The sequence below is a fragment of the Oryx dammah genome, unplaced genomic scaffold, assembly GCF_014754425.2.
Source record: "Oryx dammah isolate SB20612 unplaced genomic scaffold, SCBI_Odam_1.1 HiC_scaffold_2, whole genome shotgun sequence".
In the NCBI taxonomy this organism is placed as follows: domain Eukaryota; kingdom Metazoa; phylum Chordata; class Mammalia; order Artiodactyla; family Bovidae; genus Oryx; species Oryx dammah.
This window is the reverse complement of record NW_024070186.1, coordinates 11,222,833-11,248,932: the sequence shown is the minus strand read 5'-3', so window position 1 is coordinate 11,248,932 and position 26,100 is coordinate 11,222,833. Positions and strand designations below refer to the sequence as shown.

Here is a 26,100-nt window from a genome sequence, read left to right as displayed (position 1 = left end):
CATGTAAGTAATATCATATGGTATTTGTCTTTCTCTGTCTGAGTGTTGTTGCAAATGGCATTAGTTAATTTTTTTTTATGACTATATGGACTTATCAAAAGAGATATTTATTTCCCAGTGCTAAGTCCTAGAATCAGGGATAAGGGTTCCAGATGAATAAAATGTCACGGATATGTGTTTTCCTGTTATATTGTTATACACACAGACCTACATATACATAACTACATACATAAAAGATGTGTATATAACAATGGAGTAGTAGCCTTGACAATTTTGAACTGGATTTTTTTCCCATTATTATTATTGAAAATATGGATGTGTACAGCGATTGTCCCACTGTGCGATCTTCCAGAGTCATAATAGTACTAATTTCTTTGACTTTATCATCATCTAGGTCACTGGATTTGAACTTTTTCACATCTTGGAGGCAGTGTACCACACACTGCACTAAGCACGTTATAAACAGTTTTCTCATTTCTGTGCAATTCTCTCCCTCTCAGGACCCTGAGGCCCAGGAGAGGTCCTGGCAATTTGGTAAAAGTCCATGGACTGCCGAGTGGTGGAGCTGGGCCTTCAGACTGTGAACACTGCACACAGTGTGTCTGACTTAATTTAGCACCAATGATATAAAAATTACCCACAGCGAGATTCAGGGTATCAGTCGCAGGTCAAGGGGTATGTTTCAGCTGCAGACACCTCACCCCCCCACCCCAGTGCTGGGAGCCCAGCCCAGAGGAGGAGGAGGACGAGGAGGAGGAGGTGTCGGAGGGTGCTGCCAAGCAGGGAGGGCCCCCGGACTTAGATGAAGGGGGTAGTCTCAGGAAGAAAGAGCCTTTCAAAGCATTTCTTGAGCTGGTTCTTCAGTGTACCAGGCATTTCTGCTGATACATTACATGCAATATTAAAAAAACCTCTCATTCTGTAAAAAATACTAAAATTAACATGGTTCATGGGCAGAATAGGGTTAGAGATTACATCATTCACAACCTCTGCAATTTTATAACACAAGGACCAAAAACAATTACAGTCCTAATAAAAGTACTCAGTTCAGTCGCTCAGTCGTGTCCGACTCTTTGCGACCCCGTGAATCGCAGCACGCCAGGCCTCCCTGTCCATCACCAACTCCCGGAGTTCACTCAGACTCCCGTCCATCGAGTCAGAGATGGCATCCAGCCATCTGTTGTCCCCTTCTCCTCCTGCCCCCAATCCCTCCCAGCATCAGAGTCTTTTCCAATGAGTCAACTCTTCACATGAGGTGGCCAAAGTACTGGAGTTTCAGCTTTAGCGTCATTCCTTCCAAAGAAATCCCAGGGCTGATCTCCTTCAGAATGGACTGGTTGGATGTCCTTGCAGTCCAAGGGACTCTCAAGAGTCTTCTTCAACCCCACAGTTCAAAAGCATCAATTCTTTGATGCTCAGCCTTCTTCACAGTCCAACTCTCACATCCATACATGACTACTGGAAAAACCATAGCCTTGACTAGACGGACCTTAGTCGGCAAAGTAATGTCTCTGCCTTTGAATATGCTATCTAGGTTGGTCATAACTTTTCTTCCAAGGAGTAAGCATCTTTTAATTTCATGGCTGCAGTCACCATCTGCAGTGATTTTGGAGCCCCCCAACATAAAGTCTGACACTGTTTCCACTGTTTCCCCATCTATTTCCCATGAAGTGATGGGACCAGATGCCATGATCTTCGTTTTCTGAATGTTGAGCTTTAAGCCAACTTTTTCGCTCTCCTCTTTCACTTTCATCAAAAGGCTTTTTAGCTCCTCTTCACTTTCTGCCATAAGGGTGGTGTCATCTGCATATCTGAGGTTATTGATATTTCTCCTGGCAATCTTGATTCCAGCTTGTGTTTCTTCCAGTCCAGCATTTCTCATGATGTACTCTGCATATAAGTTAAATAAGCAAGGTGACAATATACAGCCTTGACATAATAAAAGTACTAGTAGAGTTTAAAAAGAAATGTTAAATTCTGAATTAAGAGAGAAATTGTGAAATACATATAGTGATCTGCCTTTATAAATCGAGGTAGGAGCTTGATGGGCGGGGTGTGGTGGGGGGAGAGGACCGAGATGCCCCAGGAGGGGTGGCCCGCCAGTCCCGCACCTGAGCTTCTCTCCCTCCACCTCGTCACTGGAACCCTCTTACTGTTTAACGCTTGCCAGTTCTGTGGCAGCAGAATGGTGTCTCTTGGTCTTAGTTTACTGATAAGGTTGCGTGTCTGTTACTAGGCTTGTGGTCTAGTTGTTTCCCTTTCTGTGAAACCCCTTTTTGTATTTTTGGCCATTTTTTCTATTTGAAACAATTGCTTGTCCTTTTCTTGAATGATTTAGGGGAGTTTTTTTGTACTTCTGTATTCTAATTTGTGAGTTCCGCCCCCCACCCCTTTGTCATCTTTGGATGAATGAATGTTCTTGATTGCTGACTTTACTACTTTTCTTCTCTTCAGGGTTATGCTTTCTGTGCCTTGCTGAAGAAGTCTTGAGGTTATTTTACAATTTTTTTTAATTCCACCTGCAAGGAGATGAGGAAGGGAGTTGAGTTTTTCCTCTGGAAACTGACCTGAGACCTGTGTGCTGTGTCCTTGCCCTGCTTGTGGTCCAGTGGATCAGGGTCAGCAAGCCCCTGCGTGTGGGCAGCCCCTCGCTTCCCTCCTGGACTCCTCTGGTCAGGCTGGGTGCCCAGTGCACATGCCGTGAAGGTCTAGGGGCCGCACATGGGGGAGCCCAGCTGTGCCAGCCCTACTGTTCAATCAGTCTCCTAATGCGGCTGGCTGAAATGCACCGATCTCTATGTGCCTTTAAGGAGAAGGGCATCCGTGCAATACAGAGGCATTCTGAGATTCTGGAATATCTCTTTCTATTTGATTGTGTTAATTTCTGCCACTGAATTTTATAGTTTTCCCCTAGAAGTCTTTTGTTAAGGTTAATGGTTATTGTATACACACAATCTCTGACTTGCAATCGTTTGACTTAGGAATTTTTTACCTCACGATGGTGTGAAAGCATACATGGTCAATGGAAACCATACTTGGAATTTTGAATTTGGGTTTTCATCTTTTCCGGAGCTAGTTCTGTGCAGTCCAGCACTCTCCTGTGATGCTGGACAGGGCAGCCACAGCCCCCCATCAGCCACGTGGTCACAAAGGTGAACGACCAATGCGCTGATGGCCATTCTGGACCAAGAGACCGCTCTGCTTTTCCCTTTCGAAAGGTTGCTGTTAATTAAGGAAAACTGGACATGTCAGGTTAAGGAGCTTAGTGCTTGTCTGTGTGCTGGAAGATGCGGAGAGTGGGCTCACTGAGGCCAGTCCTGTGATCTGCACCTCAGCTCCCGGGGCCCCTGCCGGTGCTTTCCCATCCTGAGTCCCCTCAGGGCTCAGGGCAGCTGTGGCTGGGTGGCCGCAACATCCTTTGTTCACGGACATGGCAGCGAGATCGTCCATTGGCAGGTGTGGTAGATGCATTTTGACTTGTGATATTCACAGTTTACCATGGGTTGTTGTTGTGGTTTAGTTGCTAAGTTGTATCCGACTCTGCAGCCCCATGCACTTTAGCCCATCAAGCTTCTCTGTCCATGGAATTTCCCAGACAAGAACGCTGGAGTCAGTTGCCATTTCTTCCCCCAGGGGATCTTCCTGACCCAGGAGTCAAACCCATGTCTTTTGCACTTTAAGACAGGTTCTTTACCGCTGAGCCACCAGGGATGTAACCCCACCATAAGTGGAGGAGGAGCTGCTGGAAATGCTGAGGAGGGAGGAGGACCAGCAGAGAGAAGGGCTGCTGTCCGTGGGTTCAGTGCCTGCACCTGGCCGCAGCCACGGACGCAGCACCCCAGGGCCGTCCGCCTTCCACGCGCTGGCACCGGGGCCGCACTGGCCTCAAGCTGTCCAGGCACATGTTCCGTGTGCTAGCAGTGCAGTTCCTTTTCAGTGTCTGTTTTGTCCATTTGGTCGTTGTTTGTCATCTTAAAACTTGCCATTTTTTGTCCATTTATTCCATTTTCTTTATTTTTTCCAGTGACCCACGTGTCCTAGTCCACCATAACCAAGGACATGGTTATAAGAGCTGCACTTATTCCTAAGTTCCCTCCATGTGCAGCATTGAAACCGTTTACTGTTTGTTTGTATTCTTCAGTTAATTGGTTTCAAAATCACACCCTCTTTGTCCTCAGGCCTGCATTTTGTGTACCTGATGGGCCCCATCCTGCCTTCCGCTCAACCCACAGAGCTACTCTTAGATGAAGAAAGTTCCTTATAGAAACTTATTTTTAACTAAATTGTTCTAACTGAGGCTTTTGACAATTTTTCTTCAACAGCTGAACGACCAGATTTTATCCTTAAACCGAGAGATAGAGGAGCACCATTCCGAACTGGAGAAACTTCAGCAGAGGCGGGAACGGGAGAACCAGGAGGGCACCGCTCTCATAGCGATGCTCAAGTCCGACGTTGACCTGTCCCACGGCGAGAGGTCAGTGGCTGCCCCTGCCTCGTGGCTGGGGTGCATGTTGACATCTGGCAGATGGGACCCTGTGCCTCGTGGTTCTCCATCTAGGGAGGTCCTAAACCATAAGATGGGCACTGAGTTGTCACCTGCATAACCCCACCTCGCTTTGCCAGCGCTTCACGTGTTGCCAGTTTACGGGGTGTGACGCTGCATTGAAGGACCAGCCCACCCGATGTCAGGCACGTCTTGGCTCTGCCCCTTGTGCGCGTCCGGAGTGAGCCGGGGCTGCTCAGTTAGGTGTGTCTCTGTCTGTCGGGCCCGCTGCCTCAGCATTGCCCAGGAAAGTGCCGCTTTCGGGCTGGCCTCTCTGTGCCTCTTTGTGTGTCCCTCAGCCTGACCCTGCTGGTATCTTGTGGTCCTGCTGCTCTGGAGTCCCAGCCACCCCCAGACCCTCATCCTCAGCGCTGCAGTGCTGCCGTGCGCACAGCATGTCAGAGGAGAGCATGTGGGGTGGCGGGCTGCTGTGCGGAGGGCTGGTGCGCCTCCCACGGGCTTGGTCTCGTTCATCCATCGTTTAATCGTCTCCATGAGGACCTTGCATGCTGTTTCCAGCTGACTTGTGGTTGGGTGAGGGGGCTGCAGATGGGACGTTATAGGTCTGGGTAATCAGCTTCCTGTGAGGCTGTGAGTCGTGAATGGATGGGGGCACAATCCCTGATGTCTCGGGGCCCCTGGGGCCACACCCTGGGCAGGGTCCCCATGCCCCTGACAGTCTGGGGGCTGTAGCTCAGAGACCGGACTCCACCCTAGGAGAGCCAGACACCCCAAACTCCATGGTTCTTGCGGCCCCAGTGAAAGCTGGGGAGCTTGCCTTCCCACGCTCATGGGTCATGGGTTAGGGCTGACTTCTAACTTCTAACTTCTGAACAGGTGTCTCCTGAGAGCCAGCAGGACTGCGCCACAGTGATGGGCTGGGCTTACACAGTCACGTTGGGGCCAGGAGGGGGAGTGGCTGAGAGGGAGGTTCTGGGAGAAGCCCCTGTGCTACTTGGGGCACCTACCCAGAGCTGGCAGGCTGGATATAGCCTTCAGAAGGGTGCCTTGATCACAATCACGCTGTCTCGTGTGGGTCAGGTGGGGCTGGTCTTGGCTGATGCTGCGCTGTGCCCCCCACCTCCCCAGGAGAGCTCTCCAGGATACCCTGAGGCGGCTGCTGGGTCTGTTTGGGGAGACGCTCCAGACTGCCATTGCCTTGAAGAGCCGCATTGGCGAGCGCGTGGGGCTTTGCCTGGAGGACAGGAGCCCGCCCACCACACAGCCAGGGAGCCAGAGCCCCCCCACAGGTGAGCCTTGACAGCCCTGCGCCGAGGCCCCAGGCCAGCTCCCTGTGGGCGTTTTGCAGCACAGCCCTTGTATGTATTCACTTGTAGCCCCTGCACTGGACGACGTGTGGGCAGGGCTCGATGTGGCCTCCCTGGAGCCGGACAGCACAGTGGCGGAGTGTGCAGAGACATCGTCGGTAGCTGAGATCAGCAGTCACGTGTGTGAGAGCTTCTTCCTCAGCCCAGAGCGCACGTTGGACTGTGAGCAGCCTGTCAGGAGGGTCTTCCAGAGCCTGGGCCTGGCGGTGGATGGCCTCCTGGAGATGGTCCTGGACTCGGCCAAGCAGGTAAGACGTGGGCTTCAGCGCCCCCTGCAGAGAAGGGTGCTAGGCAGAGTGAGGGATGGCAGAGCTGTCCGACCCCAGGGGCCTGCACTGACCCCAGGGGCCTGTAGGCGCTGTGCTGTCAGCGTTCCTGTTCTTGAGCAGATGGCAGGTGGGTGTCGTCCTGACCCTGTTACTCGCAGCCACGTTCACCCACGTGCTTTCCTCAAACAGAAGTCTTCTCTGAGCCCAAATCCTTGAGGAAGTAGGCTTGCTGTGAATGGAAAGGCGACCTTGGCGCACTTAGTTTGAACCCTGTGTGTTCAGCCTCTTGCTGTACCTCACATGCTAGTTTAATTCCAAATGGGATAAAATTTTGTTTCGAGATTATTACTGAACAATGGGATATTTTTGTTAACCTTTTAGAATGTTTCAGACAGTTAACAAAACATGGAAAACAATTGAGACCCTTTTCCCAAAGTTGTCCTGTTAAAAAAACAAGCATTTCCGTGTGAAACACCGCTGTTGACATCTCAGGGACATGGACATGGGGATGCAGGCAGAACAGCAGTCTCAACCTCGGATGTGTCTCCTCTGACTTTGTCCCGTCTTCTCTCAGAAACCAGACAGAGTGGGGCAGCGTCTGGTGATAAGTAGCCCGGTGCTTTTGACTAGCCCCATGTGCAAGCATCTCCCGGGAGGGCAACCGGTCTGCAGGTCTGACCTGGCCCACGGCCCCACATCCGAGCATGCGGGCAGTCTGTGGGGGCCTTGCTCACACCTCAGAAATCTTGCCCTCTCACTGTGTGCTCTGCAGAGGGCACGTAGGCGTGTCAGGGGGAAGCAGGGTGGGCTTGGGGAGGTGGGAGCTGGCAGGGGTCAGTGACTGGAGGGGAGGATGGGCCCCTGATGAGGTTGGGGTCAGTGGGGCTGCCCAAGGGCCATCGGCTGCAGGAAGGGGCAGCAGTGCCTGAGCACTTGAACAGGGGCCCTCAGCAGGGCATGAGGAGAGGCAGCGTTGGGGGCTGTTTTCAAGGAAAACCTGACAGGTTTCCTTAGAGGCTGGATCTGGAAGTGTCGGAGTTGGTGATATACGGGGGGAGGCTGGGCAGCCCAGGCCAGGTGCTGAGCTCTCTGCGAGGACAGCTGGGGGTAGGCGTTTTGATTCAGATCCTCACTGGACATGCCCACCAGGGGAGCTTGGGAGGAAAGGGAGGCTGGGGTCCCAGCAGGCAGGGGGGCTGTGGGTGGGTGGCTCCATGGTGGCCAGGCTGGGAGGAGTGGGTGTCGCAGGCTGTGCGGACGTGTCAGGTCCCCTGCCTGCTGTGGTGACGGCCCGGGAGCCTTCTGTCCTCCACCTGTGGTTACCAGGTGGCCCGTCCCTGCTTGGGTGCCAGGCTGCCTGTCCATGTTCCACGCAGGCACCCATGGGGCTGACGGTCACAAACGGTGAGTCCGTGCAGCATTGTCTGTGGTTGCATGTATAGAACTTTTTGTTGAAAACTTGTTGCTTCGTTAGTAACTGACATAATATCGGGCATCAGAATCGTTGTTCCTCCAACGATGTTTACCATTTCACCAAAATTCTACACAAGGAGAGTTTCTACTTCCCAATGTATTTCACAGCTGGAGGAAGCACGTCAGATCCATTCTCGTTTTGAGAAGGAATTCAGCTGTAAGAACGAGGAGACGGCACAGGTGGTGAGGAAGCACCAGGAGCTGCTGGAGCAATTGGAGGCAGAGAGCAAGGCCAAGGCCCAGCTGGTGTTGGAGCTGCACAAGGCAGAGGGTGAGCGCGGCGCCGAGGGTGTTAGCAGCAGAGCCCCAGAGGGAAGGAGGCTGGGCTGAGAGGCTCCAGTGCCCTTCCTAGGGGTGCGGGGAGGGGAGCACCTCAGGGCAGGTGGCCCTGTGTGGCCCTGTGCGAACTGGGCACTCAGCCCATCTGCCCCCGCCCGCACCCCCACCCCCACCCCTGCGTGGTCTGCAGGCATCATCGAGGGCTTCAAGGAGGAGAAAGCTGGCCTGCAGGAGGCGCTGGGCCAGAAGGAGGCGAGCGAGCGGGACCTGGTGGGCGAGCTGGAGGGCCTGAGGCAGCAGCTGCAGCGGGCGGCGCGGCAGCAGGCAGAGCTGCGGGAGGAAAACGCTGAGCTGTGCAGCCAGACGGAGGCCCTGGCTGTGGACGCCCAAGAGAGGGAGGCTGGTGAGAAGGCGGGCACAGCCTGGAGCGGGGTATCTTCATGCTGCTTGAGGGTGGGGGGCTGCTCCCAGAGGAAAGGCTGCCAACAGACTCTGGGGCCAGGTCACCTGGCCAGGAGGTTGCCCGCCTGTGTGCGATTGTGCATCCATGTCCTCGGAGCTGAAAGTGCTTATTTGGGGTCAGAGAATTGAAGTTTGGAGCACGCAGATTCAGGTCTCGAGAGGGAACAGTGAAAGGGGAGGCTTCAGGGGTGAGGAAGGCGGTTTGCCTGCAGAGCCTGTTAAGTGGGGCTGGGGGCAGGAGCCAGTCTGGGCTGAACCCTGACCCTGAGCACTGAGTCTGTCATGGGGGGAAGCCCCGAGTCCTTTCTGAGTCCTGGGATTGCTGCATTTGCCTCAGTCTGAAGTCCACGGCTTCCTGTGTGAAGCCCACTCCTGGTGACCCCAGCTCCATGTTGGAGCCCCCGACTTGGAGAGTCTGGTTTATTTCACATTTCACAAGATAAATGGCTACCTAAAATTTTATTTAAAGTTACCTGGTTGTCCAGTGGCTAAGACTCTGCGCTCCCAGTGCAGGGGGCCCAGGTTTGATCTCTGGTCAGGGAACTAGGTCCCACATGCCACAACTAAGACCTGATGCAGTCAAGTAAATAAACGTTAAAAAATAAAACTACCAGAAAGTGACTAATGTTAGCCTTAGTTAGGAAGACATACAGTTTGCAGCGTCTCATGGTTGCCTTCAGGGAGACGCCATCTATCCTGTGTATTTTTCTTTGTTGTCTTTACAAGTCAGCGCTGAAGCCCCTGGGAGCTGGGACCTGCTGCCACACGGGGGCTGGCAGTGGCCTTAGTCCATCCAGAGGGCGGGCACTGCAGACGTTACCTCCCCCCCTGCCGCCCCCCCCCCCCATGGTCCTGGAGCACTGGGACGGTCACCTTCTGGTGACATGCTTTCTCTCTGGGTCCGTGCGCAAATGGGGCAGGAGCTCTGTGGGGCCCCTTTCATAATAAAGGCTCTCACCCCTCATGACGCTTCACCCTCGGGACCCTGAACACCAGCCCATGAATTCTGGGGCCCGAAACGACATTCTGACCAGAGCAGTGGTGTCTTGAAGCACACATTTCAGAGGTTTGTCCAAGGCTGTGGCATCTCCTGCCACAGTCTCCTTCCCTTACTTCTGAGTTTCATATCCTAAGTCACCAGCCTTCCTCTTTGCATCTCTGAAGGTGCTATATGTTTTTGTTTATAGGCATTCCTGTTTCTGTAGCACATGAGGATTCAGGTTCGTAGAAGCAAATGAGTGATTTCTGTGTGATTGGCTCTATGTTTGCATTAGGTTTTGCCAAGTTTTTACTAAAGGGTAAAAATACTTAAGAGCTTTTGTGGCAGACAGCTACATAAAATGGAGCTTAGACCTTCAGTGTTCTTACAGAGACGTGGTCAGGCGTCTCGGGGCCCCCAGCGCGGTCCCTGAGCCGTAGGAGCCCTGTCCCCATCCGTGTCCTGGGCTGCGGGCCCTGTGACGCCTGTGGCCCTGGAGTCGGCCACTGGCATGGCCGTAACGGCTGTATGGGCGCCTGCCCTCTGCCCTGCGTGCATGAAGGTCGAGTGGCCCTGACACAGGCAGGTCCTGTCTGGGTGGCTGGCCAGGCACCGCTGACCGTCGCTGCACCTCCCCAGCTGTGAATGGCGTTGTTCTAACTGCATGTTCATCCCGTTTGCCGTCATTGCTACATCATTAGCATAAAAACTTACTGAGAGTGCTGCCAGTGGGGATGATAGTTTGTCACAAAAGACTGACATTTATATAAACCAGAATAGCTGACTTCTGAATGCTGGTGAACTGTAGACGCAGATTTAGGGATTTGACAGTTTCTGGCTGGTACCAGCACCTTGGGGTCCATCTGAGGGAGACCCCATTTGCAAAGCTGCTCATTAACCTGCCCGTTCCCTTGGCCTGTGGCCTTGCCACCATCCACGTTAGGTCAGCTGTAACTTTGCTGATCGCTCAGCCTTTTCCTCAGGACATGTCACCCTGGTAGGTGGGCTGCCTGTATGTTCAGCGGGTCAGCTGGGAACCTTCCAGCCAGGCTGATATTCTCTTGGTTGGAGGTCTTAAGTCACATTTTATATTTCCATGTTGGAGACTATATGTGAAGGCATAATTCCTAGAAAATTACCTGATAATGTCATTTGGGGACACCCAAGATATAGTTTCTCCTCAGGCTTAAAAATTTTTTATTTTAGCCAATTTTTTGTTTGAAATATGTAATTGCCCAGCCCCTCTTCTCATGTGCATGGAAGTTCTCATTTTATTTCCAGTGGGTTCTGGCTGAACTGTGGCTTGTTTGGCAGGTTGTGGGCTCAGGGTCTGACAGGTCAAGGCGGCTGAAGCAGCTGTCATCCTCCGCCAGGTCACAGCCTGCGACGGGGAGGGGACTGGGGAAGACCTCTGCCCCCTGCTCTGGCCTGGCGGGTCTCGGGCTGCCAGGGCAGGCACGTGCTGGTCTCTGCGGTGCTGGTGTCCTGTGTCTGCTGGATGTGCACACTGAGCGGCTCCCTGCCCTCTCTTCTGTACCTTCAGCTCTGCGGAGGCAAGTGGAGTCGCTCACCCAGGAGCAGTCGGAGGCCAGGAGGCAGGCGGATAAGGACCGTGCAGCCCTGCTCTCCCAGATGCGACTTCTGGAGGCCGAGCTAGAGGAGCAGCTGTCTCATCAGCAGGCATGTGCCCGGCAGGCCGAGGAGCTCGCTGCCCTGAGGCAGCAGATTGACTCCCTGGACCAGCACCTGCGCCGCCAGCGCCAGTTTATGGACGTAAGTCTTGATCAATAACGTTTGCATCGCCAGAGGTCATCTTCATGGCGGAAGCTTCCTTCCAGGTTGTTAAGCAGCGTCCGTGCCAACGTTGGGGCGGACTTGAGCTCAGCTGGTGTGTGTCTTGGGTGTTGCCCTGGTCTGGGGCGGTGTCCAGTGGCCCCATGTGTCTGCTCTTTCTCTCTGCCTACGTCTCAGAAGCCACCCTGGGTCCCCCCTGGAAGCTGCACCCCTTCTCATGGCTCCGTTGTACGAGATGCCTGAGAAGAGGGGCCCTTTGCCCAGTCCCCTGCCCTCCACTCCTGCTTCAGAGGGTGGTCGTGTCACTGTGGGCAGTGGAGACGCTGGAATACGTGTGAATAGGCCGCCCGTCATGACAGGAGCAGGCAGTGGAGCGGGAGAGGGAGCGGGAGGACTTCCAGCAGGAGATCCAGAGGCTGGAGGAGCAGCTCCGCCAGGCGGCCCGGCCGCGGTCCCCGGGCCTCCGTGACAGCCACGTAAGTCAGCCTACCAACTCGCCCCTGCCGGCCTTGCCTGGGGGAGCTGTTCTCTACGATGCTTGTAAGCTTTATCATTAATGACGTTTTTGCCTTCCATGTACACGAAAACGACAGCGGGCACAGCTGGATAAGGAGGTACAGGTGCTCCGAGCTTGTATGTGTCTGTCCCTCTGTCCGCACCCTTGGTGCTGCTGCTCCTCACCTGACTGCTGCATGACCAGACAGGGAGGGGTTGGTGCACAGGGCTGTCTCTGGCTTGCTTTTCTTACTTCTTTCTGTTTGGTCCAGATCTGTCTGATTCTTCCTGTCCAAGGTCACTGTGGTGGTTTGTTCTTTCTAAAAATTAAACTTATTTTGAGATAATTATGGATTTACTTGCTGTTGTAAGAAATGAGACCCAGTTCCCCTGTGATGATATCCTGCAGAGGTCGCACCTGAGGTGCAGATGTGCAGGCAGGAGGCAGTGCCCACCCCTCGCACCCACGAATCCACCCTCTGTCCATGTTTTGTCATCTCCATGCTGTTGTGTAGTCAGAGCACTGTTTAGCTGTAAAGTCGTGTCCAATTCTTTGCAACACCAGGGACTGTAGCCCACCAGGCTTCTCTGTCCATGGGATTCTCCAGGCAAGAATACTGGAGTGGGTTGCCATTCCCTTCTCCATGGGGTCTTCCTGACCCAGGGATCGAACCTACGTCTCCTGCATTAGCAGGCAAATTCTTTACTGCTGAGCCACCTGAGAAGTTGGAGCATAGGTGGAGCCTTTGCGCTCCGCCTGCGTCTTGACACTGACCCAGACGGTGCTGTGTCTGTGCTTGGTTCTTTTCCTGTTGCTCAGTGGCTTTCCATTCCTTACTGTCAAAATTCAGCTTATTTTACTAACAAGTTCTGTGCTATTATTCTTGTGTGTCTTTTTATGGAGAATTCTGTCATGTTCTTTCGCTTCACTGTGCAGCTAGGTCAGTTTTCTCACAGTTGTGTTGTACTTTTTAACTTGGAAGGCGGGGCATTTTTTAAAAACTATTGTTTCTGAAGTATTTTTTGTGATTTTAGGTTGAATTGTTAGAAGAAAAATTGAGAGAAAAATCAGATGGACTTAATGAATTGATTCTAAAGAAAGAATTGGTAGACAGACAAGTACTAATCCAGGGAGAGGAGATCAGGCGTCTGGAGGAGACGAATGTGAGCACCATGAGAAAGCTGCTGCAGCTCCAAGAAGAGCTGGAGACACAGCGGAGAGCTGTGCAGGCCCTGCAGCAGGTGAGCACGGCGAGGGCTGCCGCTGGTGGAGGTGCCTGTGGGCCCTAGCTGCTGGGCTGGGCTTCCTCTGCGCCTGGTCTTGACCCTCTGCTGTATGTTCCCTGTGCTGTGGACAGTCGCCAAGCGTGTGGGGCCTCTTGGCCCCAGTGACCCCAGCTGGGGGTCCTGCCCTGCAGCTCGGCTCTGACACTGCCCACCTGGAGGTGGCGCCAGACCTCACAGCTTGGGAGTCAGCCCACGGCTGTGCCCCCGCCCCCAGACGTCCACCTCGGGTTCAGCCTGTGTGAACCCGAGGGGTCCTGGACCCCCTCTTGGGGTTCAGACCTGCTAGAGCAGCTCACAGAACTCGAGCACTTCACTTGCTGACCTCCAGGGTACTATAAAAGGATACAGGTTGGGAACCGCCGGGTGGAGGTGCTGCGGAGGCCAGGTGTGGGGAGGGCGCTGCTTGGTGGAGGCCTCATGGCACAGCCTGTGAGATGGGGTCAACCTTCAGCCCACCTCCCCTCCCGGAGGTCAGGATGACACCGACAGCTCTGACCTTCAGTCACGTGGCCAACTGCCCCGGCAGCCAGTCCCCAACCGTCGGTGACCTGGAGGCTTCCCCAGAGTCACCTCAGCGACACAGACTCAGCTGTGGCTGGGGGGGCTGGTGACAGACATCAGGGCGCCGCCGTGACTTTCGTGGCTCAGGAGGCCCCCTGCTCACACTCAGGCACAGTGTTGCGTTTAGAGTGGTAGCGTTTTGTGCCCGTTTTTATTAGCATCCCTTTGCTTCTCAGGTACTCTGAGTGTATCCTTTAATTGATTACATGCAGATTCAAGATTTCAGGTTTAGAAAGCTTGTTTTATTATACACATAGAACCTAGTTATAATTATTTTAGTTTTTGAGTTACGAATTTGTCAGTTCCCCAGTGAAAATACCTCCAATGACAGTTCTTCACATTGTGGTTTGGAATTTTGTGTCAATGATATACCGGTTCTTGTGTCTGAGGGTGTAAGATGAGTGTGAGCAGGTCTCTTGATTAGGGGTGGGTGGAGGGGATGGAGAGGGTAGGAGAGCCTCCTGGTCAGCGTTGACCTCCTCTGTGCATTTGGTTCATGGAATCAAGCTTTCTTGTATTTCGTGTCATTGGATGTTTCACAGTTACTAACTGAAAAGTCTCTGAGACTCGGTGAGAAATTTTATTTTGGAATCATTGTTTTGGCTCTGAATAAACACTGCCTCCAGGAAGAGAGTTCGTTTTCAAAAACACCACTGGGAACCGTTAGAGGAACCACAGACCCCTCTTGAGGACATGCAGTGTGGAAGGGACTCCTGGCTCAGGCCCCTCAGCCCTGGTCACCAGCCTGCTTGCTCTGCCTGCTGGGGGCAGTTCTACCCTGACTCCAGCAGACAGCTGCTGAGCTTAGTAGGGACCATGGGTGTAGAAAACGCCTTTATTTCTTCTATGGAGTTGAACCACATGTACAACTTTGAATGCATGTTTCTTCCCCACTTAATATTTTACCCATGTTAAATGTCCCTTGCAAACTTATTAATGGGCTGGTCACCTTCATTGTACAGAGGTGTTATCAGCCATTGCCCTGTTCTTTGGTAAGTTGTTTCTGATTTTTTTAAAAAAACTGCTAACAGTTTAGAAATTCTTTTTGTGCCGTGTTGAATAGTTACTGGGATAACTTCCTTTCAGGGGAATGTTGGGTGTGCGGTGGCTCCCTTTGGGCTGTGCCCTCCGCCAGGCAGGTGTGGCTCTGGAGCGTGGCTGGGTCTGTGTGTTGTGACTGCACGTGCAGGTGTGCATAGGTGTGCTCAGGAGGGCTGAGCATGACCTGCACTGCAACAGCAAACAACAGTTTGAGGGCCCCGATTTCCTGAGGCACTTGCTTCAAATGAACCATTTTTTCTTAAATAGGACAAAGAGGCGTTACAGGAGCAGCAGATGAGTAACCTGCTTCAGGTGTCTGCGCTGCAGTCCAGACTGGATGAGGGCAAGTGCCCGGTGCCTCCCGAGGGCGGTCGTCACGACCGCGCTGAAGCCCAGCTGGAGGCGGTGCAGGGGGCTCTCCGGCAACGCGAGGCTGAGGTGCGCGGGGCCACACAGGGCACTCCCTCGCTGTTTGTGTCTGCCGGGGCCTCCCTGCTTATGTGCAGGATGTCCACGTGACGCAGTTTGTGGGCTCCTCACTACTGTATTCTCTTTGTAATTTTAACACTTGTGTGGATTGTAGGAAAATAATGTTTTTCTGGCGTGTGCTTTAAAATGTTTTAAGTGATTTTAATAATTATTAAGGTCAATTAGAATATTAGATAACTTTTAATGCTTGCCTCTTTTAATGCAAGGTTTTGGACTTAAAAGACCAATTAGAAAATCTTAAAGATGACTTAGTAAATAAAAATGAAGAAATACTGCATCTGAACTGGAAATTAGGCCTGCAGGACCACAGCACCGCTGCCAGCATCAAAGAGCTTCCGGAGGAGAACGCCCGTCTGAAAGTAAGTGAAGAAGACCCCCTGCCTCTATCAGTCGGTCGTGGAATTGCTGTGGCCCCAGAGGGACTGTCAGTTGTGGGGAGTCAGGCCCCCAGGCCCCCCCCCAGACACATGGCACCTCCTTACTGAAGCCAGAGGGACTTCGTGTTGGCAGGGCTCTGCCCACAGGGTGGCCCCGGCAGCTCTAATGTGTGTGTGGAGGTGGGGAGAAGCTTTTGGGACACCTTAGTGGGAATCGGAGTACCTTGACCAGTGAAGGTCATCTGCTTCCCCTCCCCTACCAGACTCTGCTTTTTGTTTTCACCTTCAAAGTCCAATCTTGTGAAGGATTCTTATTGGAGTAAAATGGCAGGAGAGGCACCTCCCTGGTTGCGGAAACTGAGGAGGAAATGTCATGACTTAGGACCCTGTCCCTACTTTGGGCTGCGTTCTAGCAGAGGTGTTTTCAGGACAAAGTTGCTTCCTTCCAGCAGCGCAAAAAATCTGTCATGTCTTCTTTTCTATCTGAATATAATTGTGCTCTTGAAGCAAAGAGCCAAAACCAGCTCTGTATAGCGTGGATGACAACCAAAGTTGTAAAGAGAACATCACCTTCATAGACGGCCTTGACATGGGTGGAATTTAGACTCCTGCATTGCCTGTGGTTGCAGCCTGGATAAGGGTGAACTCACTTCATGAAAGGAAGTTGAAGTGTCATGTCATTTATGCCTTTCCTCTTGAAGGCTGCAGCTGTATTCTTAGTGAAAGTGGAGTTTTAGGGCGGTCCTCGACACTGGCTGTCCTTTGGGTGGGCACTCTTCCTTGATGAATAGATGATGGCACATGGGAGCACACTTGGCTTATTCTTTGGTGATTGCTTTGAAATGAGTTACCTGGAAAAATGCAGTAAAGTTTTGGTTTTTGAAAGCTAAACTAATAAGTCAGTTTAGACAGAAAGCACTTAAATAGGAGACCATTTTCAAATTGAGTGTTATTGTGACTAGCAGGCACACGTAGTAGCTCAGTTGTATTCAACTCTTTGCAACCCCATGGACTATAACCTGCCAGGCTCCTGTGTTCATGGGATTCTTCAGGCTAGAACACTAGAGTAGGGTGCCATTTCCTCCTCCAGGGCATCTTCCTGACCAGAGATCAAACCCATGTCTCCTGCATTGCAGGTGGATTCTTTACCTCCTGAGCCACTGAGGAAGTCCTGAGTATTATTAATACTATTTAAAACTGCAGGTTTATTTAATTAGGATATTTCGTGTCTTTGAGATCTGGGGACCCTTTCCCATAGTAACACTTTCTTGGCATTATTACCACTGTAATTGTTATTACTTCCACAGACATTTCTGCAAAATAAAGAAAGCGAGATGATGCATGTGCGTGAGTCGGTGGAAGCGCAGTTGGCCAGGACAGGAAGTGGTGCTCTCAGTGAGGTGGGCCTGGCCTGATGCTGCATGTGGACATTACGTTCTCGGTAGTTTGTGAGGTGTCTAGGGATCAACAGAGGCCTCTGTGTCCTTACACAAAGGATATAGTTTTTTTTTTAATTATTCATGGCAGAGGAGGCTGTAAAGGCTGTAGAGTATAAAGGAATTCTGTTTGTAGAGTTCTGTTTGTAGTTCCTAATGACCACAACATTGCAGTGACAGGCTGTTGGGATCTATGTTAGTACCTTATCTATTTGGCAAAATTTTTTAATATCCTTTTGTGTTACTTCAAGGATTACCTTTAAAACCAGCCACTAATTTTTTAAAGGCGATTATATCAGTTACTTGTCCTTAGTGCTAGAATTGGTCATGTGAGTATAATTTTACATACTAATAATATCATAAATACTAAAACGTTTATGTGATAAGGAAAATATTTTAGTCCCATTAAGAATAGACAATCACAGATATTTTCTTGTGGGATTTTTGTTTATCTCTTTCTTGTTATTCAGTCACTAAGTTTTGTCTGATTCTTTGCGACCCCATGGACTGCAGCATGCCAAGCTTTCCTGTCCTTCACTATCTCCCAGAATTTGCTCAAACTCCTGTCCATTGAGTTGGTGATGCCATCCAACCGTCTCATCCTCTATCACCCCCTTCTCCTTCTGCCCTCAATCTTTCCCAGCATCAGAGTCTTTTCCGGAATCAACTCTTCACATCAGATGGTCAAAGTATCGGGAGCTTCAACTTAAGCATCAGTCCTTCCAATGAATATTCAGGGTTGATTTCCTTTAGGATTGACTGGTTTGATCTTATATATAAATCTGTACATCATTTGTTTTCTGTGATTATATTTCTCATTTTTTTTGTATCAACAGTATCTTACTGTGATACAATAACCCCAAATTCCACTTGTAGATTAGACTTCTAATTCTTTGAAAGACCACATTTTTGTTACATTTTCTGTCCTTACTTTGTGTCAGTGAAGACTTTCATCATTTGAAATCATGGTATCTTTAGGTTTTTTTGGAAAACTACACACTTACGTTCCCACCACTATTAAGACCTCTTTTGATGTGGTTATTGCTCTTTATTTCCTGTGCTTTCTTTTCTAGCAGCTGTTTGACATCCTAACATCTTACTCTCAACATGCATTATCCCTTTCTTCACGATTTATTTTAATACTTGGGTTAGTATTACATCTTTAATTTTATCATTTACTTTCCCCCCTTACTCTGTATAGTTTTCAAGAAAGAAGGCTTGAACATTTTTTATTAAATGTATTCTTAAGTAGTTTAGCTTTGTTGCCGTATTGGAAATGGGCTTAATTTTATTATCCAGTTGTTTGCCATGAGCCAAACACATCATAGGTATATATATGTGTATAATTGTTGTATATTAACCTTGTATCTCGTTGCTTTGCTAAACTCATATATACTAGTAGTGTTTTTATAGATTTCTAAGGTTTTCTATGTAGATGAGCACACCATCAGCAAATATAGACAGCTTTATTTCTTTCCAGTCTTCGTCTTCTATTACTTTTCCTTCCTTATTACAATGTCTACCACTTCCAGTGTAGTGTCAAATGAAACAGGTGAGAGCAGTCATTCTTGCCTTGTTTCTGATCTTGGAGGAAAGTGTTTATTGTTTCTTCAGTATGTATAATGTTAGCTGTAAGTTTTTCATAGATATCTTTCATCTGATTGAGGAAGTTCCCTTTTGTTTCTACATTGCTTCCTCTAAATCTTTTGAAATAATTATATTTCTTTTAATCTCATAATAGGGTTAATTATACTGAGTGATTTTTGAAGGTTAAACCAACCTACATTCCTAGGTTAAACCCTGTGTGGTGGTGATGAAGTACCATTTTAATATATTGTTGGATTTGATTTGCTGATCTTTTGTTAGTGGATTTTACATCTGTGTTTATGAAGGATATCACTGTAGGTTTGTGTGTGTGTGAGTGCCATATTTTAATCAGGTATTGGTTTTGTTGGGCTTATAAAATGTTGCTGGGACTTCCCTGGCCGTCAGTACTTAAGACTTGGCCTTCCAATGCAGAGGGTGTGGGTTTACTCCTTGGTCAAAGAGCGAAGATCCCACATGCCTTGTGACCTAAACACCAAAACATAAACAGAAGCAATATTGTAACTGCAGTGTATTTCAGGGGACTTATTTCAGACTTTCGTGTTTCACTTTTAAAGCCACTTCCATGTGCCGGCTCTGATATTTTGAGGGTGTTGCTTGTGTTGCGACTTGGCTCTTTTGTCATGCCCACCTCTTCGTCTCAGTGTGCTGAATGTGCAAGTGTGTACAGACAGAGTTACTTCCCTGTGCCTCCAGCTGTCTGCAGGAGAGACGAGAGTGTCTGCAGTACACCTCGTGGGGCTAGGCAGAGGGTCTTGCCTCACACGGAGAAATTTTCTTTTTTCAACTACACACTAGCATTCAGGTATGATAAATGTGAACCTGGAGCACAGCTTATGTCATCCAAACCAAAACCAAAAATCACTTTTCTTACTTTTGTTTTTACTATGGGCCAGGCTTGGATTTGTATTTAAAGTAATTGTTAGTTAATACTAGTGAAATCAATAATTGTGTGAAACTCTCAATGTTTAGAAAGTATGTTCCTATATTCCTATAACAAATGGTTGAATATCGTGAACTAGAACACAGATTGGTTAGAACTCTTTTGTATTCTGGTTGCTACTGTTGATGCAATCTTTCTAAAAAAAAATGATTTGGTTTCACCGGATCTCAGCTGCAGCATATGGTCTCTCCGTTGTGGCCTGCAGGCTCTAGCTCCCTGACCAAGGATCAAACGCAGGCCGCCTGCATTGGGAGCGTGGAGTCTTAACCACTGAACCACTAGGAAAGTCCCTATTAATGTAATCTTAAGAGAACGGAATTTGTGGGTCATATTGACAGAGATTTCAATCCTGATTTTCCATTTATTGTCTTTGTGGTCTTGGCAAAATATTTCATATCTACATTTCAGCTGTCACACCTTTAAAATAGGGACAATAACATTTCCTGTCTTAACACTGTTGAGAGTTAGATTAAATAGCACAAGTAGAAGCATCGCTTGATGCTTGGTGTGTTGAATCCCCAGATCCCTGCTGTGCCCTATGTGGAAAACGTGCTGTGAGCTCTGGCTCGTTCACATTCTTCATTACTGCAGACCTCCCTTGTCGAGTCTTCTCGCTTTTATTCTTGTTCTAGTGTTAGAATGACACCTAAAATCTAAATGCCCTTTAGGAAAACCAAACCATAGTTGCTTAATTGTTAAGAAGATGGACATTTAGAAGGTGGTGAACACTCCAGTATTCTTGCCTGGAGAATTCCATGGACAGAGGACCCTGGCAGGCTACAGTCCATGGAGTTGCAAAGAGTCGGACATGACTGAGGGACGAACATTAACATGATGAATTAGAAGGTGGTGAAAACATTTGTGTGTAGTATCATCAGCTGAGCTGTGGCCACGTTAGGGCTTCCCTTGGATCACACAGCCAGGCTGGGGGCCTGCCTCAGTGATGGGATGTGGCCTTGATGAAGTGTCCAGCAGCTGCAGATAGAAGTTTCTGACCATTTTGACACACTTTAAGTCTCTGTTTTTCAGGTGTTATGTTGTTCGGTGACACTGTTAGTTACTGCCACAGCTAGTTTTAAGTTGTGAAGTCTCTCCACTCTGTGAGAATGAGTTCAGGCAGAATGCTAAGTGGGAAGGGGCACTTCTGAAGTTGATGCATATAATTTCCCTCTGAAATGTGCTTTTCCTTCAGGTTGTGTGTAATAGAAGTTCTGAAGTTGAAGAGCTGAAATCCATTATTGAGACTCTGCGTGAGAACCAAGCACGGCTGCAGAAGGATAATGCTGAGGAGATTGAGCAGCTCCATGAGGTCATCGAGAAGCTGCAGAGGGAGCTCCCACTCGGGGGGCCTGAGGCTCCCAAGGCTGGGGAAGGCGGGGCCATGAGCCTGCAGAGTGAGCTGCTGGGCCTCCCAGCCGAGGGAGCCGAGGCCCCTGCAATGTTGCCGGGTGAGCTGCATGCTGCCCTGGAGGCCAAGGAGGCCCTGAGCCAGCGGCTGGCCGAGCAGGAGCGCCAGCACAGCCAGGCCCTCGAGGCCCTCCAGCAGCGCCTGCAGGCCGCGGAGGAGGCGGCCACACGGCAGTTGGCCGAGCTGGGGCCTGAGGGCCTAGCCTCCCAGATCTGCGAGTTTGAAGCTGCTCTGCGTGCCAGGGAAGCAAAGATCGAAGAGAGAGATTTAGAAATTGAAGCTCTGCGCCGGGAGAAGTCCACCCACTCCGCTGAGCTGGAGGCCATCCTGGCAGCCGTGGCCCGCTTTCGCCATGCCCTGGAGCAGCAGCTCCTGGTGGCCACTGGGGAGCCCCCTGAGCTACAGCGACTCCGAAAGCAGTGTGTCTGCCTCAGCCACCAGCTGCAGGCACTCAACCAGCGGTTCCTGAAGTGCCAGAAGGAGCTGGACGAGCGGCAGGCGCATGGGGAGGGTGGCTCCCAGGGCTGGGTGCCTAGGGGCGAAGAGACCTCCTGCAGTGAGGAATTTCAACAGGCTGTGGATGGCAGGCAGCTGGCCCAGGCCCTTGACGGCCGTGGCAGTGACCCACAGGTGGGTTTGTTCTCCGCAGGCCACAACTTGCGCAGCCTGTGTGTGCAGAGAGCTGGCTGCACGTCAGAGGGTGGGAAGTGTCCGGGGAGCTGGGAGTGTGTGTGTGGAGTGCAGGTGGGGTGCTGGGGGCAGACGGTGCTGGGAGTGCAGGCGGGGAGCTGAGCAGCTGCTCGACATCTGTGGGAGGCCGTGCTTCGTGGGGCCCCCCAGCTCTGGCACGTTTTGGCCTGCTGTGGGCGTGCACCCCTCATCTCCTGCTCTGTGCGGGCTTCTGGTCATGACTGTGGGCTTTCCCTCAGACTCAGCTGGCTGGGAGCCCGATGGAGCCTTGTTGCTCTTCTGGCTTTCTGATGCCCTTGGCTGTGTGCTCGTAAGCATCGTCCTTGTTTTCTCCACTCATTGTAGAGCCTAGTTAAGGATGACCTGCAGCCGGCCAAAGCCCTGCCTACACTGACCCGCACCCGCCCCAGCCAGCAGGACAGCGTGATATCGGTACTCACAGTCTGCCAGCAGCAGCTGGAGTCTGAGCTGCTCTTAGTGAAAAAGGAGATGTGCCTGCGTGTGGAGGATGGTGGCAGAGAGTCAGGAGCAGTGAAGGTGCTTGGGGACATTGTCGGGGCGGGGCACAGGACCCGAGAGCTGTTCCCGGGCAGAGACCCCCCTTAGTGTCTTTGCCGTGACGGCACAGGTTACGCAGACTTTAGACAGGAACACCTTCTCTGGGTCCATTGCTCTTGGTAGAGCTGTTCAGATCCATTTGGAAATTTCTTAGGTTTTTGGCCTAAACACACGTCTTAGCAGCTTGTGAAGAATGAGCAGTCAGTGCAGGTGGGATTTAACTGGGATCTAGGCCTTGTGTCCAGGGATTTTCACGTGAAGGCGAACTGCCCGCAGCTGCACCGCGCCCACACGACCTTCGTGGCCAGCCTCCAATTGACTTGGGAAGGCTTTGTGTTGGTTTGTTGAACTTTAGGTATTTTCCATTGCTCCCCAGCAAAGAAGAGCGAGTGACCCATGATTCAGCAGTTTTAAATTCAGATCTCAGGACAGTTGTTCTTCCGTTATTATCTGTATAATGTATAATAATTATACGTTGTTCAGTCGCTCAGTTGTGTCCAACTCTTTGTGACCCCATGGACTGCAGCACGCCAGGCTCCCCTGTCCTTCACTAACTCCCAAAGTTTGCTCAAGTTCATGTCCACTGAGTCAGTGATGCCATCTAACCATCTCATCCTCTGCTGCTCCTTCTCCTTTGGCCTTCAGCCTTTCCCAGCATGAGGGCCTTTTCCAATGAGTCAGCTCTTATGATATCAGGACGGAAGCTACCAGAAAGCCAGCGTCTCTTTTCCAGGGTCAGGGGGGAGGTTGACAACGTCGTCATTGCTGGTGTGGACCCTGCAAACCATGCTGGGGTTCCAGCCCTGCCCTCCTGGATGTGAAGGAGTCATGTGCGCCGTGTCGGTATTGGGGAACTGGGGAAGTCTGGATTCCCCAGCACGTAGGAGTGTGCACGTGGGCCTGCAGTTTTGAGAGAGAAGCTTGAGTTTGATGCTCTGTGTCTATCACATCCCCTTCGGAAAAGCTGCTCTGTAGAGAACTTCCTCTGACACTAGAGCGCTTGTGTCAGTGCCCTTGGGTCAGGAACATTTGTCTGAATTCTTAAAGCTCAGACCCGCCATGTCCTGAGCTGGCCCCCAGAGTTTTAGAAGTTAACACACTGACAAGCAAATTCCAGATTTGCTCCATAAATTGCAATTTTGTGTTTTCCAATATTTGTGTATAGAACCTTCTAGGCCTTTTTTCCTTAAAAAACTTATGTCCCCAGTGAATTGCCGCTGAGATAGGTTATGACAGTTGCCTTTTTGTGTCTTCTGTGTGGTATGGCTCAGTGATGTTGGGTATGTTTGTAACATGTGACCACGCATCTCCACAACCCTTTTCCTCTTGCAAAACTGAAACTCTGTCGTGTAAACCGTAAGTTCCATTTCCCCTCTCCCCCAGCCCTGGCAGACCCCATTCTTCTGTCTGTCTCTGTATAGATTTCTGAGATACTCTGAGGGATTACATAAGTGGAGTCACACAGTATGTGCCTTTCTGCGTCTGGCTCATTTCACTATGAACAAGGTTATCCAGGTTCATCCATGTCATAGCTGGGGTCAGAATGTCCTTCCTTTCTAAGGCCAAATAATACCCCACTGTATGTGTAATACCACATTATGCTTATCCATAAACAGTATGGACCTAACAGAAGCGGAAGGTGTAAAGAAGAAGTGGCAAGAATACCCACTGAGGAACTGTACAAAAAAGATGTACATGACCCAGATAACCAAGATGGTGTGATCACTCACCTAGAGCCAGACATCTTGGAATGCGATCAAGTGGCCGTTAGGAAGCATCACTACGAACAAAGCTAGTGGAGGTGATGGAATTCCAGTGAGCTATTTCAAATTCTAAAAGATGATGCTACGAAAGTACTGCACTCAATATGCCAGCAAATTTGGAAAACTCAGCAGTGGCCACAGGACTGGAAAAGGTTGGTTTTCATTCCAGTCTCAAAGAAAGGCAATGCCAAAGAATGTTCAGACTACTGCACAATTGCACTCATCTCACATGCTAGCAAAGTAATGCTCAAAATTCTCCAAGCTAGGCTTCAACAGTACATGAACCATGAATTTCCAGATGTTCAAGCTGGATTTAGAAAAGGCAGAGGAACCAGAGATCAAATTGCCAACATCCTTTGGATCATCAAAAAAGCAAGAGAGTTCCAGAAAAACATTTCTTTCTTCTTTATTGACTATGCCAAAGCCTTTGACTGTGTAGATCACAACAAACTGTGGAAAATTCTAAAAGAGATGGTAATACTAGACCACCTTACCTGCCTCCTGAGAAATCTGTATGCAGGTCAAGAAGCAACAGTTAGAACCAGACTTGGAACAATGGACTGGTTCCAAATTGGGAAAGGAGTATGTCAAGGCTGTATATTGTCGCCCTGCTAATTTGACTTATATGCAGAGTACATCATGAGAAATGCTGGGCTGGACAAAGCACAAGCTGGAATCAAGATTGCTGGGAGAAATCTCAGTAACCTCAGATATGCAGATGCCACCAACCTTATGGCAGAAAGCGAAGAGGAACTTAAGAGCATCTTGATGAAGGTGAAGGAGGATAGTGGAAAAGGTGGCTTAAAACTCAACAGTCAAAAAATTAAGATCATGGCATCTGGTCCCATCATTTGATGGCAAATAGATGGGGAAACAATGGAAAGAGTGAGAGACTTTATTTTCTTGGGCTCCAAAATCACTGCAGATGGTGACTGCAGCCATGAAATTAAAAGACGCTTGCCCCTTAGAAGAGAAGCTATGACCAACCTAGATAGCATATTAAAAAGCAGAGACACTACTTTGTCAACAAAGGTCCATCTAGTCAAGGCTATGGTTTTTCCAATAGTCATGTATGGATGTGAGAGGTGGACCATAAGGAAAGCTGAGCGCTGAAGAATTGATGCTTTTGAACTGTGGTATTGGAGAAGACTCTTAAGAGTCCCTTGGACTGCAAGAATATCAAACCAGTCAATCCTAAAGGAGATCAGTCCTGAATATTCATTGAAAAGACTGATGCTAAATCTCCAATACTTTGGCTACCTGATGCAAAGAGCTGACTCATTGGAAAAGACCCTGATGCTGGGAAAGATTGAAGGCAGAGGGGATGACAGAGGATAAGATGGTTGGATGGCATCACCCACTCAATGGACATGAGTTTGAGCAAGCTCCAGATGATACAGGGAGGCCTGGTATGCTGCAGTCCATGGGGTTCTAAAAGGTCGGACATGACTGAGCAGTGAACTGAACTGATACTTATCTGTTCATCTGTTGATGGATGCTTCCACATTTTCAAAATTTTTATTGTTTTATTTGGCTGCTCTGGATCTCAGTTGTGGCACATGACATCTCCATTGCTGTGGGTGGGCTCCTTGGTTGCTTCATACAGGCTCTTTAGTTGGGGTGTATGGGTTCTCGTTCCTTGACCGGGGATCGAACCCAAGCCCCCTTCATTGGGAGTGCAAGGTCTTAACCACTGGACCACCAGGGACGTTCTACCTCCACGTTTTAACTTGTGAATAGTGCTGCTGTGAGCATGGTGTACAGATATCTCTTTGAGACCTTGGTTTCAGTTCTTCTAGGTGTATACCCAAAATTAGAGTTGCTGAATCATGTGATAATTCCATTGTGAATTTTCTGAAGAACTACTGTAGTGTCTTCCACAGTGGCTGTACCATTTTACATTCCTTTCAAAAGTATACAAAGATTCCAAGTTCTCTACATCCTCACCATTACTTGTTGTTGTTATTATTTTTTTTGATAGTAGTCATCCTAATGGTTGGGAGGTGGTATCTAATTATAGTTTTGGTTTGCATTTCTCAAATGATTAGTGTTATTGAATATCTTTTCATGTGCTCATTGGCCATTTATATATGTTCTTTAGAGAGATGTCTGATCATGGCAAATTTTGAATCAGGTTGTATGGTTTTTTTTAATTGAGTTTTAGGAGTTCTTTATATATTTCTGGGTATATTAATCCATTTTCAGGTATTATTGTTGTTCAGTTGCTAAGTTCTGTCGGACTCTTTGCAACCTCATGGTCTGCAGCACACCCCGCTTCCCTTTTCTCCACTATCTCCTGGAGTTTGCTCAAGTTCATGTC

The 26,100-nt window shown here is 49.7% G+C and overlaps 1 protein-coding gene across 4 annotated transcripts in view; it reads left to right on the top strand.

Annotated features, from left to right (window-relative positions):
* The window catches only part of PCNT (pericentrin), a 107,405-nt gene that overhangs the window by 42,684 nt on the left and 38,621 nt on the right, over positions 1-26,100 (top strand). For 3 of the 4 annotated variants that reach the window (XM_040264551.1, XM_040264543.1, XM_040264534.1), the window contains exons 17-31: positions 4,323-4,474; positions 5,633-5,793; positions 5,881-6,119; positions 7,722-7,884; positions 8,083-8,295; positions 9,542-9,574; positions 10,877-11,106; positions 11,487-11,603; positions 11,721-11,741; positions 12,658-12,864; positions 14,779-14,949; positions 15,207-15,359; positions 16,685-16,777; positions 20,554-21,399; positions 21,805-21,996. In XM_040264551.1, coding sequence (XP_040120485.1) covers positions 4,323-4,474; positions 5,633-5,793; positions 5,881-6,119; positions 7,722-7,884; positions 8,083-8,295; positions 9,542-9,574; positions 10,877-11,106; positions 11,487-11,603; positions 11,721-11,741; positions 12,658-12,864; positions 14,779-14,949; positions 15,207-15,359; positions 16,685-16,777; positions 20,554-21,399; positions 21,805-21,996 — 2,991 coding nt within the window. The remainder of the gene's footprint in view (positions 1-4,322; positions 4,475-5,632; positions 5,794-5,880; positions 6,120-7,721; positions 7,885-8,082; positions 8,296-9,541; positions 9,575-10,876; positions 11,107-11,486; positions 11,604-11,720; positions 11,742-12,657; positions 12,865-14,778; positions 14,950-15,206; positions 15,360-16,684; positions 16,778-20,553; positions 21,400-21,804; positions 21,997-26,100) is intronic. The other variant, XM_040264561.1, reaches the window with a different exon arrangement.